Source organism: Trichomonas vaginalis, chromosome III, assembly GCF_026262505.1.
Source record: "Trichomonas vaginalis G3 chromosome III, whole genome shotgun sequence".
Taxonomy (NCBI): Eukaryota; Parabasalia; order Trichomonadida; family Trichomonadidae; genus Trichomonas; species Trichomonas vaginalis.
This window is the reverse complement of record NC_067205.1, coordinates 3,691,093-3,709,410: the sequence shown is the minus strand read 5'-3', so window position 1 is coordinate 3,709,410 and position 18,318 is coordinate 3,691,093. Positions and strand designations below refer to the sequence as shown.

General features: G+C 31.7%; 5 protein-coding genes and 2 pseudogenes across 7 annotated transcripts, besides 2 other annotated features; 3 read left to right on the top strand and 4 right to left on the bottom strand.

Annotated features, from left to right (window-relative positions):
* Window positions 1–1,080: part of a mobile genetic element that runs on past the window's edge.
* Window positions 45–598, bottom strand: TVAGG3_0636030 (annotated as a pseudogene). Its single transcript has one exon. A coding segment is annotated over exon 1 (554 nt).
* A 2,595-nt stretch (window positions 1,081–3,675) lies between the features above and the next one.
* On the top strand, window positions 3,676–4,614 carry TVAGG3_0636010 (spectrin binding; the record flags this gene model as incomplete). Its single annotated transcript, XM_001312805.1, has 1 exon — window positions 3,676–4,614. The coding sequence occupies one exon, from the start codon at window positions 3,676–3,678 to the stop codon at window positions 4,612–4,614; it is 939 nt and encodes a 312-aa protein (XP_001312806.1).
* Window positions 4,615–6,529: 1,915 nt separating this feature from the next.
* TVAGG3_0636000 (uncharacterized protein) lies at window positions 6,530–7,318 on the top strand (the record flags this gene model as incomplete). Its single annotated transcript, XM_001312804.1, has 1 exon — window positions 6,530–7,318. The coding sequence occupies one exon, from the start codon at window positions 6,530–6,532 to the stop codon at window positions 7,316–7,318; it is 789 nt and encodes a 262-aa protein (XP_001312805.1).
* A 3,119-nt stretch (window positions 7,319–10,437) lies between these two features.
* Window positions 10,438–11,740: a mobile genetic element.
* TVAGG3_0635990 lies at window positions 10,518–11,644 on the bottom strand (annotated as a pseudogene). Its single transcript has one exon. A coding segment is annotated over exon 1 (1,127 nt).
* An 891-nt stretch (window positions 11,741–12,631) lies between the features above and the next one.
* Window positions 12,632–13,405, top strand: TVAGG3_0635970 (glycine-rich protein family; the record flags this gene model as incomplete). The annotated part of the gene is made up of 1 exon (XM_001312803.1): window positions 12,632–13,405. The coding sequence occupies one exon, from the start codon at window positions 12,632–12,634 to the stop codon at window positions 13,403–13,405; it is 774 nt and encodes a 257-aa protein (XP_001312804.1).
* Window positions 13,406–15,803: 2,398 nt separating this feature from the next.
* Window positions 15,804–16,199, bottom strand: TVAGG3_0635960 (uncharacterized protein; the record flags this gene model as incomplete). The annotated part of the gene is made up of 1 exon (XM_051241042.1): window positions 15,804–16,199. The coding sequence occupies one exon, from the start codon at window positions 16,197–16,199 to the stop codon at window positions 15,804–15,806; it is 396 nt and encodes a 131-aa protein (XP_051087629.1).
* A 225-nt stretch (window positions 16,200–16,424) lies between these two features.
* TVAGG3_0635950 (attachment subunit-related family) lies at window positions 16,425–17,033 on the bottom strand (the record flags this gene model as incomplete). Its single annotated transcript, XM_051241041.1, has 1 exon — window positions 16,425–17,033. A coding segment is annotated over one exon (609 nt), but the record flags the coding sequence as incomplete, so codon positions are not given.
* Between the last annotated feature and the right edge of the window lie 1,285 nt (window positions 17,034–18,318).

The window sequence follows — 18,318 nt, the reverse complement described above, 5'->3', positions numbered from 1 at the left end:
AGCGGCGTACATTTCATATGGGTAAAAATATAGAATAGTTGGATTTATATGTCATAATAGAACCCACGTGGACCAAGCTTTACTTTCTTCCTGACTGAGTTTTTAACTCTTCTTTTTCCTTCATTGCCACTACTTTCACTAGATGAAGTTACTTCTTCACTACTTTCACTTTGTTCTACTCTTCTTCTTTGGTGTCGCTTTGGTAACTTGCCCTCTGCTTCAAGTTGTTGCATCTTTGCCTCATGTTCATCTAGTATGTTGCAAATTTCCCATGTCCTTTTTGCCTTTGGGCTCTGGTCGCCCATCTCAGGTAACCTATATCCTAGAAAGAGTTTGTCATAGTTTGTATTTGAGTCTTCGCGTATTGTTTGCATGACTCTTCCTGAGTTTCCGGTTCAAGCTCTTCAAACAGTGCCTGTCCATATGGAATAAGCTCGTTTCCAAATATATGTTTTTGTAGCCATTCTGGTTTTCTTTCCATGTTACCAACAATATCTTTTGTGAATGGGAAAGCTTTTACCCAATCTTTCAGTCTTGCGTCGTTTATTTCTGTAGTTGGTTTTATTTTGTCAAGGAACATGTTTTTCAATACTAACATTTCATTTGGTACTGTCCATTTGAGTTTTCTTAAATATTCATCCCTTCTCAGTTCATTGTCTGCAAAGTAAGTTTTTATGACATTTTGCAAACTTTCGTTTGCAAGGTCATGTACAATAGGTTCTCTTCCTTCTCCCTCCCTAACTTTCTTTCTAAACTCTTCACCAAATATACCATCTCTATGGTTCTGTGTAGTTCTTTGAGATAAATGTTCTAGAACGTCAGGTGTTATATTTCCATCAGCCATGTTCATTTCATACTGGTCCAAAATATCTGCATGTTTCATATCTTTCAATGGCATTAAAGCCGCGCTTAAAATACCAGCTATATCGTTCACCATTCTTCCATTGCGTCTACAACTTCTTGGAATTGTGGTTGTAAGTTTATGAACCACCTATCCGGATTAGCTTTATGACCCCATCTCATTGTAGTTCCATCGTCTGCAGAAACAAAAGTAGGTTTGTTTCCATCTTGGTTAGGTTCTGAATGAACTTTAAACAATGTTTCATTTCTATATGTTTTCTTGAAATTTAACCTTTTATTTTCACCGAGTTCATCCGAAGATTGAACGTTAAATGCTCGTAAGTAAAAAGGGTTGTTGTATTTGTGTACATTTTCTTTCAGTACTTCCATTCTATGCTGAATATTTTCATCTGGTGTTGGAGTCTTTTGTATGTCGGCAAACATTTTTCGATATTCTTCTACTATGTCAGCCGAATTTTTTTTAGACTCTTGGAAATATTCCATATTCTCCGCATACTCTTGTTGAGGGTCAAGATTTTTCGGCTGTTCCAAATCTTCATCTAGTTCTGTGAAGTTAGTTTCCAAAGGAGGACTTGTTCGTTTCCTTCAGGCTCTTCTAGCTGTTGTTGCTGAACTATTTCTTCCATGTCTGGTTGTATCTGAACTAGTTCTTCCTGTGGAGTTTCTTGTACCTCATCTGCTGGCATTTCATATATTCCGAGACCGTTTTTAAAAAGTTCCCTTTCTAAGTCATCCGGACTCATAAACCTTTCTTCTTTCGTTCCGTCTCTATTTTTTACGCGTTTCATGAAGAGAGTTAAATTGTCATTTAGCTCTGACATCAAATATCTCGGAGTAAATTCGTTTATGTCATTTGGATGATATGCTATTAAATCATATCCCTTAGCGAGCTTGTATTTTCCAGGTTTGAGATTATATCCCCTTTGGTGCAGAGCCATAAAGCTAAATAGGTTCGGGTCAGTATTTCCATCCTTGAACTTTCGAATAGCTTCTTTATATCTGTCACTAAAGTCAATAGTATCTGGGTAACCATAGTCTTCTTTAAGCATTTTTAAGAATTCTTGGTTTCCTTGTTCTCTACTTCTTTTATGTCCTTGCTCTGTTTGTGGTTGTTGTTGTGCAGGGTTTTGAACTGTTGGTTGCTGTGCTGGATTTTGAACTGTTGGTTGTTGTGTTGGATTTTGAACTGTTGGTTGTTGTGTTGGTTTTGGTGCATGCCTGTGTCTGTGTCCATGTGACGATGTAAATGTTTTAGGTAGTCCTGGTGCAGGTGCTTCTCTTGGAGGGTTTGGTGGTATATAAGTTCCACTAGCTAGTATATAAGTTCCACCAGCTGGTATATAAGTTCCACCAGCTGGCACATATGTTCCATCTGCAGCGTAATGTCCTACCTGACTTTTCGTTCTTAAGAAAGCATTTACTAGGTCTGTTTTGGTCTGTTGTAACTCTTTTTCTTGACTTTCCACAACAGTTGCTCTAACGGCGTCATAGGCACTTTGAACTGCCTGTCTCGTTGCTGCATCTGTTATTTTCGTCATATTTTGTGCTACTTCTTTTAACTCTTTGTCGAAACCTTCAGACTTCAGTTTCTTTCCAGATGAGAAGTCGTTCACTAGTTTCACCTTACTATGAAGAGCTTCGAAGGCGTTCTTAAAGTCAGCATTTGTTAAAGCTTCATTTGAACTGTCTTCATCCGCTTGTATTTTTGTCCTTATTGACCCTATGAGTTGGGCTGCTTTGGCGTTGGCTTGGGCATCTAACCAGTCATTGTTAGCTTTTATATATTCTGCGCTTTTCATTGCCTTTTGCATGGCTGCGTCGTTATTTTTACTTTCTTGTGCTAAGTTTTCATACTGTACGGTTTGGTTTTGCAACTGTAAAAGTTTTTCTGCCTTTACATTTGCTTCAACTTCCTTTTTATACTCATCGCTATCCATATATGTCTTCAGGGCTTTTTGTTTTATCTCTTCATCTTTCAGTACTTTATATTGAGTAGTATGGTTTTTCAAATTTATGACATCTTGTTCCATTTTTGCTACTTCTGCTGCTTTTTCTGACACTTTTTTCGCATATTCCTCTGTACTTAGTTCTTTCAGTTGTTCTTCTTTCTTCTTTTTCTCTACGTTTAACTCATTGAGTTTCTTTGTGTGTCTGTCATATTCTAGTTTCTTTTCGTTTTCACCTATTTGCTTCTGTATGTCTATGTTTGACTTTTTGACATCTGCTATTTGATTTTTGAGTGAACTCAAATTCATTTGACTTTGAGGGTTATATGCTGTTCCGTCTGCAGCTCCACCATAGCCTGCCATTTTCGCTAAAAGTGCCGCTCTTAAACCTCCACTCTGTGCACCAATAACTCGGTTTAAAAGCATAGGGTTGCTTGACATTTGTTGCAACATAGTGGGGTCATTCAGCATTTGTTGTTGCAACTGTTGTTGTGGTGTCAGTCTTACTATTGGATGTTTCAATGCTCTCTTCCTCTTACGTATATTCTTACGTAGCTTACGTGGCATTTTAAGTGAAGTTAAAAAGCGGTTTTATACTAAACATCTTCGGGGCTAGAGGGCACGAAGTGCCTGGAAGCCCCAATGCCTTTTTTTTTATATCACAAAATTTGAGATAAAATTGATTGATTTCAATTTGATCTTTCATTGAATCAGCCAAATTAAAATGCATATTATTACATTATACATCTCAAAAGTATTTTTAACTTTCTGAGGAGATAGGGATTTGTGATTGTATCTTCAAAATTGAATCCTAACAAATCTCTTTCAATTTTTCAATCACTTGATGGAATCTTCCATAAGTAACGAAATGCATCCAGTATCCAGTGTATTCGTTCCCAATAAACTAAAGAAATACTCACAGTTAGATGATGCCATACTAAATATTCACGAAAACTCCATCAACGAAACATTAAGCTTTATTCAAACAAATTTTAACTCAAATGAGCTAACTTTCATTTTTAATAGAATTATACAGATTTCTAAGATCAGACTAACATCTAGACGGGATCTAGCTGATCTCTATATCAGAGTTTGTATCTTATTTGATGAAAAGATTGATTTCAAGCACATTTTAAGTGCTTCTAATCCATTTGCATTCCAGATTATATCAGAAATTACCAAATTTGTAAATGTAGATCACATTCTTCCGTCGAATTTTGCAATTTCCAATATTCAAGAGAACTTACTCCACAAATTTATATACTTATATCAAAAGAACTCAATAAAGTCTATTATCAAAGCTGATAACGTCGAATTACTCAAGAATTTTGTAAATGAAAATCGAAAATTCGACTTTAGAACTAAAAAGTCCATCTCAGCATTTTACAATCTAGGTAAAAGATGCAAAGTATCACTCTTAGGCTTTGCTGCTCATTATGGAGCCTTAAATTGCTTCAATTATCTCTTAAATCAAGGTTTACAACCAAATTTGAATGAAGCACACCATGCTATTATTGGTGGAAACACAGATATCATCGAAAACTACAAGGAAGAGATCCCAAATTGCCTTGAAACTGCTATTCTTTGGAATAGAAATGAAATTGCTGATTATATCCTTAGTAATGATGAAGAAATTATGTTTTCTATTGAATCAGCAACAAACAACATCAAGGCAACTCTTTTCTTACTTAGTTGCAACTTCTGTGATTCAATGACTTTGCAAATGAAGAAAATTTTTGACGGATTGAAGTCTGCAGAGGCTTTCAAAGATATGAACTTACTTAATCATTTATTTGTTCTTAATTAAAATGTAAAAATATGGTATTATTTCATTAACTTCAATTTTTTTATATAAACTGAAACGTGATAGCAATGATGGGCTTAATCACAAGCTTACCTTCTTCCATAGCTTATAATTATATGAATTTTAATTTCATTATTTTAATTTATAAGCATTTTGGCAATACAAACCAAATACTCAAACTCTGGATAAGATCTCAATCCATGAGTTACGATGTATAATCTTATATATTATAATTTATTCAAACTTATTTATAAAAACATGTTTAATGACCGAGACAGTTTCAGAATGTTTGCTATTTTGTAAGTGAAGACTATGCAGAGCATAAAATTAGTTAGTTTATCAATAATTTGATATCAATAAAATTAAATTGAAGTTCATGCATTGTTTTTTGAAATGAATTAGTAACACATTCTGGCAATAAAATAATTATTGTCATATATATGCATCTCTTCTGTAAAATCTGTTGATTTTTCTCAGAATGGCACTGTGATTAAAAGAATTTGACATTTCAAATTTGATAAATAAGATGTTAGATATTAAAAGACAATTTTCCATAAGTCGAAAGTAATCCATTCAAAAATTGATTGGGATATCTCAAAAAGTTGTACTAGTTCATGACCTTAAATTGTGCTAAATTTCTTTTGTCTTGATTTTATTCAATCAATCCCTTCCGAATAGAATATAATTATGCATAATTACCTAAGAAAATCCACTAATTTCCATTGAAATATCTCAGAAAAAGAAGCCAACTCACAAATAATTTTGATGTTGATCAGTCAACATTTGCTAATTTATCATCAAATCGTGGAGGCGCAATTTATTGCGATTCTCCGATTTTATTAAGAATAAATCATTGCTTATTTACCGCTTGTTATGCATCAGATAGAGGAGGAGGTATTTTCTGTGATAAAAATGATTTTTATATGCGGAATACTTGCTTTTTAAGCAATGGTGCAGTTTTTGATGCCGATTCTCAATCTTATACGTCTGTAAATTTGAATTATGAATATATTTCCACAGCTAATTCATTAACTAAATATCATTCATTTTGGACAAAAGCTGATGTTTATATGAAAATGAGATATATTAATTCATCTTTTTCCAAAAATACTTTACTCAATGATCAATATGGTAGTTTTATGACAATATGCGTATGTAAGAATCATTCCATGAAATATCTTCAAGGTTCAAATTGTTCAGGTTTGAATTCACTTTTTGCTGTCGAATCAGAGCATCCAGCTACAGTTGAATATGTAAATTTGCTTTATGATCAAAGTTCTCCAAATATCTTTGGTTCACAATGGCAGACAAGTTATAATAATGTTTTTCGGTATTTTTATGTATTTGGAAACACAAATATTAAAAAAGTTTTTGCTCAATGTGATTCATCAAGTACTCTATATTTATATTATTGTACATTCGATTTATCAGAATCTCTTTTCACTTCTGGGACACATAATAGTTGCAAATTTTCAAATTCTAATAATAATAATTTTCATATTTATACTCAACGGAAGATGATTATTTGCGAAGAAGTCATTCAACTTGACCGCATTATCACATTATTTTTCTGTCATTACACTAATCTTTATTTCATTCTTGGCTTGATTTATATTATATTAGAATAAATATCATTAATTTATTTGTCATTTTTCATTGTTTACTTTTTTCCACTCTGATATAACTCTGTGTTAGGAACATCTTTGTTAAAATAGACATATTTGCCCGAATTGAAGTCTTTTTAAAATTTTAAATCACAGGAAATTATTGCAAAAAGCCAAAAAAAATCCTATTGAATTACAATCTCTCAATTTTTAAATCCAGAATAACCAGATAGTTGATTTAATCGTGTCCATCCAAAATATCTAGTTATAAAATTCAGGTATCATGCTGCAAGTTTACTCAGTTATCTTCTTCTATGAATGGGGGAGCTATCTCTCTAATTTCATATAATATTGAAAGTGAAATTCAATATTCTCTATTTTCTGAATGTTCCTCATCTTTAGAAGGAGGAGCAGTTTATATTAAGAAACTTAATACTAATTTTACAAATAATATTTTTAGATCTTGCTTTTCTTCATTAAAAAGTAATGATAGATATGGAAATGCAATTTATAATGAAGAATCACTGTCTGATTTGAATGAATCTTCATTTTTGTCATGTGGCCCTGATAAAAATAGAAGAAGTGATAGTTGTGTTTTTATGAAAGGAAATAAATTTATATCTATGTTAAATAATGGAACTAATAACTATGGCAGTGGAGGGAGTGGCTTAGTTAGTTTCCGATCTGCTCTTACAGGAACATTTGTTAAATTTAATCAAGTTTATAAATGCTTTGATCACTATTTTATTGAGATTATACTTTGCTCATATAATGCTACCTACAGTAATTATATTGATGCTTCAGAACAACAATATATTTTTTATGTTGGCATTGGAACAGCAAATTTTGAGAATTGTATATTTTTAAACTTATCTGGTAAAACAATAGAGAATTCACAGGGCTCTTATAAATTTACAGACTGTTTTTCAAATGATAAAACATCATTTATGTCTCAATCTTCTTTCCCTACTACTCATAAAATTGATATTGTAATTAAAGATTGCAATAGTAAAAAATCTTGCTCATTAATTCATCGAGACCTAAATTTCATACACTTTTCTAATTTGATTCTTTATTTATCTATTCATCTTATTGTTGAATAAACATTCATTTGTCACTTCACGCCAATAAATATATAAAAATTCAATCCTAATTTTTTATTCCCTCCCATGAGAATAAACAAATGATATGAATGATTATTTACCTTATGTTATGCACCTGATAGAGGGGGATGTATATTCTGCAGTAACAATGACTTTTATTTGAAAAACACATGCTTTTTAAGTAATGTTGCAGGTTGGGATGGAGATTCCCAATCTTTTTCTGCAATTAACCTGTATTATGAATATATATCTTCATATAATGCCTTAACTAAATATCATTCGTTTTGGAATGGGGCTATGTCTTATATGAAAATGAGATTTATTAATTCATCTTTCTCGAAAAATACTTTACTCCATCAACAATATGGTAGTTTTATGTCCTTATATGTATCTTATAATCATTCCATGAAATATCTTCAAGGTTCAAATTGTTCAGGTTTGAATTCACTTTTTGCTGTCGAATCAGAGCATCCAGCTACAGTTGAATATGTAAATTTGCTTTATGATCAAAGTTCTCCAAATATCTTTGGTTCACAATGGCAGACAAGTTATAATAATGTTTTTCGGTATTTTTATGTATTTGGAAACACAAATATTAAAAAAGTTTTTGCTCAATGTGATTCATCAAGTACTCTATATTTATATTATTGTACATTCGATTTATCAGAATCTCTTTTCACTTCTGGGACACATAATAGTTGCAAATTTTCAAATTCTAATAATAATAATTTTCATATTTATACTCAACGGAAGATGATTATTTGCGAAGAAGTCATTCAACTTGACCGCATTATCACATTATTTTTCTGTCATTACACTAATCTTCATTTCATTCTTGGCTTGATTTATATTATATTAGAATAAATATCATTAATTTATTTGTCATTTCTCATCGATAAAGTTTAATATTTAGGGTGCATCATTGGCTGGGTAATATGGCATTCAATATAACATTTCACATCAGAAATATATTTTTAAGGTAAGATGAGCCAAAATATTCCTTGACAAAATTTGAATATTATTGCTTTTTCATTTAAATTTTAAGAAGTTATTTTGATGCAATTGTCATTTAATAGATTTAAATGAAAAATATACTAAAATATCAGATGTGACTTTTTGATATTTTCAATTCAAAAAGTCACATCTGATTTTTTTAATAAAATTGTCAAGAATTGAGCATACATATGAGCTCTTATTCACTAAAAGTGTTAATACAATCTTGAAATCTATCATTATTCTATCAAAATAGTAACTTTGAAACTTTGCCTTGAAATATTTAGAGGATACAATACATCCTATCTTTGATATTGATATTGATCAATCTTTGTTTATCAATTTAGCTTCATTATATAGAGGGAGAGCTATATACTGTAATAATTCTTTAAAATTAAATGTTGATCATTGTTTATTTAGTTTGTGTTCTGCCCAAGATAGAGGAGGATCAATATTTAGCGATAAGAATGATATTTATTTAAAAAAATACATGTTTCCAGAGAAATTATGCTTTGCATGATGATGATTCGCAAGCATTCATGGCAAATAATCTAATTTATGAGTATATTTCATCATCTTTTTCTCTTTCTAATGTGCATTCCTTTTGGAATGGTTGTTACGGAGTTTTTATTTTGAAATATTTTAATTCATCTTTCTCCAAAAACATTTTATATAATCCTCAATACGGGTCTTTTATGACAATTCATGTTTCTGAAACTCATTCTATTAAATATCTCCAAAATTCGAATTCTTCAGGATTAAATTCAATTTTATCTTTTGAATCCCCGAATCCTGCAACCATTATGTACGTTAATTTACTATATGACCAAGTATCTCCAATTTTGATTGGCGCTCAAGCTTTTAGTAGCAACAATATATGCGATCATTTTTATGTATTTGGCAACAAAAATATTTCACGAGTTTTTGCAACTACAATTTCTTCAAGTACAATTACAATAATTAGTTGCACTTTTGATTTGCCAAGTTCAATGTTTTCAACTATTGCGACCCAATATTGTTTGTTTTCCAATTCTGTAAACAATTTTCTTGTTTACACTAAGAAAAAATTGATAATTTGCGAAGAAGTCATCCAAATTGACAGATTTTTTTCCATAAATAATTGTCAGTATTACTATTTCAATAACTTATTCATTTCATTTTATGTTTTATTTGATCTAACTTGAAATTGAATCTTCAATATTTTCTTGAAATTTAATTAAGGGAGACTATAGATAAAATTGTCGCTTTTTGAGAAATATCTTAAATAATGTGACTCCATCAATAAATTTTACTTCACATACATAGAAATTAATTATTCATATTCCTAATTGATTATATACATTTACTGTCAAACTTAAAAAGCATCACCTTGGAATAATTCCACAAAGAATATCTTACATCCCCACTTTATCACATAAAAAAGAAGGAACGATCCCTCATATGACAATTTTTGATACTAAACTAAACTCAAAAAAGGACATTATCATTTTCGTCTGGAAAAAGTGACAAAATGTTCACTTTTCTGGCATTTTGTCAGGGGCGTGAAGCGATCAAAAATATAGGAAATGTGCAATTCTCGGGTGTATGATTATTTTTGCTTTTAATACCCAACAGCATTTGAATTAAAATAATCGTATGTCGGAGAATTATCATTTTCGTCTGGAATCTGAATTATCAATAAATCATCCTTAAAAATTGAAATATAGATTTTTATGAATTATCATAAAACAGAATAAATAAGAATGTTCGGAATTGACCATTGAAAAAATAACAACATTTCATAGAAATTTTATTCTGCCAAAGCATATCACAGAATTTCAATGGTATGGAAATAGAACTCACAATTATATCTGGATTAATTTGAATATTTAAAGTTTTCTCATTTGCATAACAATGATGAAAATTATAAAAACCTTCTCCATAAACGACTTTATTTGATGTATTTATAAATATACAATTTTCAAATAAAGCAGTTCCACCACTTACCCAAAATAGATATTGAAGTCGAGTGCCATCAATAAAATTATTAAATGATATATTAAAAGTGCTTGAACTTATCTCAATAAAATTATCATCAGCACACTTATAAACTTGATTAAGTTTTACAAATGTGCCATTATATGATATAGGGTGTCCAAAGGTGTGTTTAGCACAAACCTGAATACTGCGAATAGAAATAAACAAGTTACATATATATAAAGTTTATTTAAATATAATCACCATTGGATTCAATCACGCGTTCGCAGCGATCGATCCAGGCTTGAAAGACACGCTTTAAATCATCATGAGAAAATTGCTCAAATTGCTCTCTTACAAAATTTTCAAGATCATCTGGACTCGCGAATTCGCGTCCTTCAGCTCTCTTTTTTAGCGTGCCGAATAAATAAAAGTCAGAGGGTGCAATATCAGGTGAATAAATTGGGTTTGGAACAACTTTGACATTGTTTTCCACCAAGTAATTCATTACCTTATGACTTTTGTGAACTCTTGAATTATCAAAATGAATTGCAAACTTTTGTTTTTGTTGTTTGGATTTCTCAAACTCATCAGAATTGATAATTTGAGTAAGAACATTGTCAATTAGATACTGAGCATTCATCGTATTAGGTTTTTGAAGAATATCAATTGCGATGATGCCATTCACGCCCCAAAAAACCGACAACATCATCATTGGTGTGTCAATTTTTTTCTTCGGGAATGTTTGCGGATTTTCATCCTTTGGGATCCACATGATTTTGGCTTCTGTTGCATATTGAAACCAAGACTCGTCTCCTGCTACTAAAAAGCAAAACTTCTTGGATTGATACGCACCCAATATAGAGAGGAGCTCTTTCGAAGATTGGACTCTAGATTTTTTTTGAACTGAATTAAGGTTGTGCGGAACCCAACGTGTATACGCTAGTTTGTAGTTCAAATAATTGTGCAGATAATAACTGACTGTTGTACGTGGTATCTTTGTCATCTCCTCTATCCTTCTGAGTGATGCTCTTGGGTCTTCATCTAGCGCTTGAAGAATTGCTTTGATTTTTCTTTGATCCGGCGATTTTTTGTCAATTTTTATGATGGGCGCCTTTTTGTTCATGAAGTGATACATCCTAACATGATACGTTACAGTGGAATAGCTAAGAGCATCCATACCGAAGCATTTTACCAATGTCTCGTAGATTTTTTTACAGTCTTTGCATTTTTTTGCAAGAGCGAGGATGTTTTCTTTATGATTCATTAAAAAATGAAAAAAATCCCGCCAAAATTTCCCGCGAAACCGCCTCTTGTCTCAAAATTCATTTTATATCCCGGCATGGCGCCAAAATACAACATACTCATCATATACATATATTCATATTTTTTATTATATATTTATAATCAGCATATATCTCCTTTAATAGTCTCATATAGAGCGCTGTGCTAAACGCACCTTTGGACACCCTATACATCAAAGCTAATAAGACTTCCTCCTCCATATCCATAATTATAACTTCCATTGTTCAACAATGAAACAAAATAATTCCTATACAAACGAATACAACTATCTGCTCTATTTAACTTATCAGGTGCACATTTACATATTGTAGAATCATTAAAATATGTCTTTGTACATGCAGAATATATTACATTCCCAAATTTATCTTTCGTATTAATACTGCTAAAGCAAGAATTAAATTGATTATATTTAAAATTTTGAGAAATGATTTGTGTGAATATAGCTCCTCCTTGTGCTGATGTAAAGCATCCAATAAAAATACATCTTAAAACATCAATAACAAAATTTGAATTAATAAAAGACAAAGAACCTCCATTTGAAGTAGAAGATATTTTCACAAAACTATTACATATTAGGCGTGCTGAACATAGAGTTATATCAAGATCATTCAAATTTTAGTGAAATTACTATTCATTTCAAATGGGATTTGAAAAAGTGGCATTTAATTTTTTATATCTTTAATTTATTTACAATTATCAGGGATTTCATTCATCTTATTGTAATCAATAAATCTTTCAATTTTTTGTCAAATTATTAAAACTCGAAAACTCGATAGGTTATTTTATCCCCATAAACATTTTATAGAATATATCATGTGAGTTAGCTTTTTTATTTTTAACGCTTTCTGTTACATGGAGTACAATTTTCAACAATTTGAAATAATTTGTTGGTCTAACAAATTCTATTTTATTCTTTAAATGATACCTCAAAAGGGGTAGTTCGTGTTAGTGCTTTTGAATCTCTTGGTTTATACATTTTCGATTATCCTTGTGATTCGAATTATGATTGCACAGATTATATCATCAAATTACCACCTGGTGATTACAAGTTTGAACTATATGGCGCGTCTGGTGGTTTTTATTAATGAAAGCAATAAGTGCATCGATCAGAAAATTGTCGAAAAGTACAAAGGAAATACGGTATGCCTAAAAAACGGAAGTCGAGGCGGTGCAGGTGGTTACATATCAGGTATTGTTAAGATTGAAAGTGAAATTATAGCTTATGCGACTATCGGAGGCCGAGGAGTTTATGATTCACCTAACAAAGGAGGTTATGGTGGTGGAGGAAACTCTATTAATAGTGCTGGATCTGGTGGTGGTCAAACTGCCGTGAAGTTTATTAATAATGACCTTTGGCATCGCGTTATTGTAGGTGGTGCAGGAGGTGGTTCTGATAATAGCGGACTAAATTCACCGATAGGGAATCCTGATGATGGATCAGGAGGTTCTGGAGGTGGATTTATTGCACAAGGACATTGGCATCGTGGTACCTTAACTTCAGATAAAGTTGCAAATTCAAGTTTTGGATTTAGTTTCGGTTATGGAGAATCAGGAAGAAATCGAAATTCTTTGAATAAAAATGGATATACATCAAATGATGCATATGAGAAAGCAGGTGCTGGTAGCGGCTGGTTTGGTGGATTTGCAAGACATGATTCAAATAGTGGTTCTGGAGGTGGCAGTTCATGGGTATTGACTGAAGACAGTGTCATTCCAGAGGGAAATATTCCTGCATATGATTCATCGTATACTTTACAAGGAAATAATTCATATGCATTTGGCAACAAATATAGATTTCTTTTTCATGATGTTGAAACAGTTCCAGGTATTTAGCAAGGAAATGGAAGATTAATAATTACAATATTAAAAAGTGTTTCATATAAATCGTGCAAAAATGTTTGTTATGGAAATATCCATTATCTTTGGCATTTAATTTTCGTTATTGATATTTCCAAATAAATTGTTTTTTAAAAACATATACATTTTCTTTGGAATTCATATTTTTTGTCACTAAGTGATTGGTTCGTAAACTATTCAAAATTGAAAAACGATCATCAGTCAATCAGTCATCGGTGAGTTCTTTGAAATATCTTAAAGAAAGAACACAACCATCAGTAAATTTAGATGTAGATCAGTCATTATTTGTTAAATTATCGAGCACATACCAAGGGGGTGCAATATATTGTAATTCTCGAATCTCTCTTCGAATTAATCATTGTTTAATGACTAATTGTTATGCTCCTGATCGAGGAGGTGGCATTTATTGCCAAGATAACAATATTTCAATCTTTAATTCATGCTTTTTAAGTAATAATGTAGGTTATGATGCAGATTGCCATGCTTATCAAGCATCAAACCTTATGTATGAATATATATCTTCCTTTAATGCCTTTTCTAACTATCATTCATTTTGGAGTCATGCATTTAATTTGTTGAAAATAAGATACTTTAATTCAACACTATCGAAAAATACTCTTAATCATCGTCAATATGGATGTTTTATGACATTATATGTATCTGAAATAAATTCTGTGAAATATCTCGAAAATTCCAATTCATCAGGAGTAACATCAATTTTTTGTGTTGAGTCAATATTTCCTGCATTTGTTGAGTATGTTAATCTGCTTCATGATGAAACTACTCCAAATCTCTTTGCTGCTCATATGCATACAAGTTTTAATAATAAATTTAAGTTTGTTTATGCTTTTGGAAACAAAAGAATTACTCAAGGTTTTGTTTACTTCATCAAGTACTTTTGAAATTTACAACTGTACTTTTGATTTGCCTGAGACTTTGTTCAGATCTCTGAGATATGATAACTGTAAATTTTCAAATTCAAACAAATCATATTCTGTTTATATTAAAAAAGAAACCAATAATCTGTGAAGAAGTTATTCAACTTGATTGTATGATTACTTTTTATAAATATAATTACCATAATTTTATGTTATTTTCAATTAGCTTTTTATCAAATTAGTTTGCAGAAACATAATCAATTTTTATTGTATATAATAAAATCATAGGATATCGTAATTTTACTGATATTTTTATGCCAATCTGACAATTCATGATAACAAATATTTGCAAAACACCTCACAATTTTGAGGCACATTCAAATTTTACATTGGATACGTAAGTATTGACATTTTAGTGATATAATATTAATGAATATCAATGAAAAGTATAAAAAAGAATATTTGAATGGTGTTATTACCAAGTGTGCAGTGTTTACATGTGATTTTGCCTTCTTGAAGTAGATAACAAGGATTTATCAGAATAGTTATAGTTATTACATCTATATTTGATGAAATTTGAATATTTAAAGTTTTCTCATTTGCATAACAATGATGAAAATTATAAAAACCTTCTCCATAAACGACTTTATTTGATGTATTTATAAATATACAATTTTCAAATGAAGCAGTTCCACCACTTACCCAAAATAGATATTGAAGTCGAGTGCCATCAATAAAATTATTAAATGATATATTAAAAGTGCTTGAACTTATCTCAATAAAATTATCATCAGCACACTTATAAACTTGATTAAGTTTTACAAATGTGCCATCAAATGAAACATGAAAACTCATGAGACTTCCCCGGCCAATTCCATAATTATAACTTCCATTGTTCAACAATGAAACAAAATAATTATTATGCAAACAAATACAACTATCTGCTCGATTAGTATTATCAGGTGCACATTTACATATTGTAGAATCGTTAAAATGTGTCTTAGCATTTTCAGAAAAAAGTACATTTCCATATTTATCATATTGATTGACACCACTAAAACAAGAATTAAATTGATTATTTTTAAAATTTTGAGAAGAGACTTGCGTATATATAACTCCTCCTTGTGCTGATGTGAAACATCCAATAAAAATACAACTTAAAACATCAATAAGAAAATTTGAATTAATAAACGACATACAACCTCCATTTGAAGAAGAAGATATCTTAACAAAACTATTACATCTTAGGTGTGCTGAATATTGAGTGATATCAGGATCTATCAATTGATTTTTTTTATAATAATTTAATATTCATAATCATTGAGCCTATGAAAAAGATGTTATTTGATAAAATATGTAGGTCAGGTGAGTGGGGCTTCCAGGCGCGTTGCGCCCTTTAGCCCCGGAGAAACTAGAGGAGGAATGATACAAAGACCAGATGAAAAAAATAAAAATATTATAATAAAATTAAATTTTTAGTCTTAAATTGTTTTTTTTTATTCGGTATATTCTGAATCTTGAATGTCTTGGAAATTTTCTTCTTCTTCGCTCTCTGAGGTGAGGATTTCTTCGACTTCTTCTTCTTCGCTCTCTGAGGTGAGGATTTCTTCGACTTCTTCTTCGCCATTGGGAGCAACAAATCCTGCGATGAAAACTTTGTATATACCTTCTTGAGGAGTCTCTATGATGAAAGTCGTATTGTTGAGGAAATGGAACTCGACATCTTGAACAAATTGGCAACTGCTGTGTGTGAATTTTGCAATTGTGAGAGGCTTTCCTTTATAGCCCTTGGGAAAGCTTGAGATAGTTACTGTTCCTCCATATGGAACTCTGGCAGGAATATCTACAGCAACAGTTGTTATAACGTGGAAATTGTCTAAGAATTGAGGCATAGGTTCAATGCAGTATAGTCGTTTTGACTGGTTGTCTTTTGTGTAGAAATATAAATAGAATGACCTTTCACCATGTTCATTCAATTCTTCCAAATAATTGTATGAATTTGGATATAAACGGACAAATTCAGCAATTTTAACTTCTTGTAAATGCTTCTGCAAGTTCTTTGGAAACAAGTGAATGAACTGGTCAATAGCTTGCAACGCTATGAGATTGGCAGTAACGGGTAAATATGAAGCAAACATGTCAACAAGTACGCCAGGGTCTTTGATTTCGTTTTCAAGTGGCTGAATGGCATCCATGACAGCTTGAAACATCTCGTTATAATCTCGATTGTCTTCTGAACCCCACTGTTCATTTAACTTATCTAACAATTCTAACCTTTTCTTTGCGTATTTTCTACGAACTTTCTCTGAAAGAGGAGTGTCGCTATCTTGTGTGTCTTGAATTTGAGACTTAAATTGTTTGCTAAAGGCGAGATATCGTGTTTGCGACCTAGTGGTCATTGCAGAATGTGTTTCTGTATGTTCGATTGGATGTGTTTCTGTATTTTCGGGTGGTTGTGTTTCTGTATGTTCGATTGGAGTCTGATTGGTATGAACTTCTTCTGAAAATGCTTCTGTTCCGATAGTTGTTGTTGCCTGACCTGTTGGCTGAGCTGTTTCTTTGTGCAAATGCATATTGTCCAACAATTTGTTTGCAATTGTATGAGGAAGTTGCTTTGGTATTATAGGAGGTCGTAAGGGTTTTGAGAATGGTGAGACATAAGTTGTAGGAACTTTAACTGCAGAGGTAGTCGACGAATTGTTTGCGACATTTTTTCTTCCTTCCATTATGAAAAATGAACTGTTTTTTTCGGACCACTCATAGAAAAGTTTGAAATAAACGGTTTTTGTCAACGGTAACCCCCTCTATTTTTTTATTTTATTTAATAGTTACCGTTGGCAAACCGTTCCATCTCAAATATTGAATGAACTATAAACGTTTTTTGTTTTCTATATATACTTTTTTGTCCAACGGTAAAACTTTTTACACAACGGTTTTTGAGAGTCGTCGCCGTTGACTTTTTTGTAGAGCACTCAAAATAGTATAACTTTGTCCGGACAAGTAAGGGTCTATCGTCGCTACAGGAAAAGTTACAGGCGTTCCAAGGAAGTATACTTTGAGAAGCCTTTTCCCCCTTATAGAATGAGATAGGACGGTTATTTTACAAAACTGACAACACTTTGACCGAGTAGTTTTTTGTGCTGAACAAAAGTGTCATATAAACATCTGTCAAAAACCGCTTTTTAACTTCACTTAAAATGCCACGTAAGCTACGTAAGAATATACGTAAGAGGAAGGGAGCATTGAAACATCCAATAGTAAAACTGACACCACAACAACAGTTGCAACAACAAATGATGAATGACCCCACTATGTTGCAACAAATGTCAAGCAACCCTATGCTTTTAAACCGAGTTATTGGTGCACAGAGTGGAGGTTTAAGAGCGGCACTTTTAGCGAAAATGGCAGGCTATGGTGGAGCTGCAGACGGAACAGCATAACCCTCAAAGTCAAATGAATTTGAGTTCACTCAAAAATCAAATAACAGATGTCAAAAAGTCAAACATAGACATACAGAAACAAATAAGTGAAAACGAAAAGAAACTAGAATATGACAGACACACAAAGAAACTCAATGAGTTAAACGTAGAGAAAAAGAAGAAAGAAGAACAACTGAAAGAACTAAGTACAGAGGAATATGCGAAAAAAGTGTCAGAAAAAGCAGCAGAAGTAGCAAAAATGGAACAAGATGTTATAAATTTGAAAAAACCATACTACTCAATATAAAGTACTGAAAGATGAAGAGATAAAACAAAAAGCCCTGAAGACATATATGGATAGCGATGAGTATAAAAAAGAAGTTGAAGCAAATGTAAAGGCAGAAAAACTTTTACAGTTGCAAAACCAAACCGTACAGTATGAAAACTTAGCACAAGAAAGTAAAAATAACGACGCAGCCATGCAAAAGGCAATGAAAAGCGCAGAATATATAAAAGCTAATAATGACTGGTTAGATGCCCAAGCCAACGCTAAAGCAGCCCAACTATAGGGTCAATAAGGACAAAAATACAA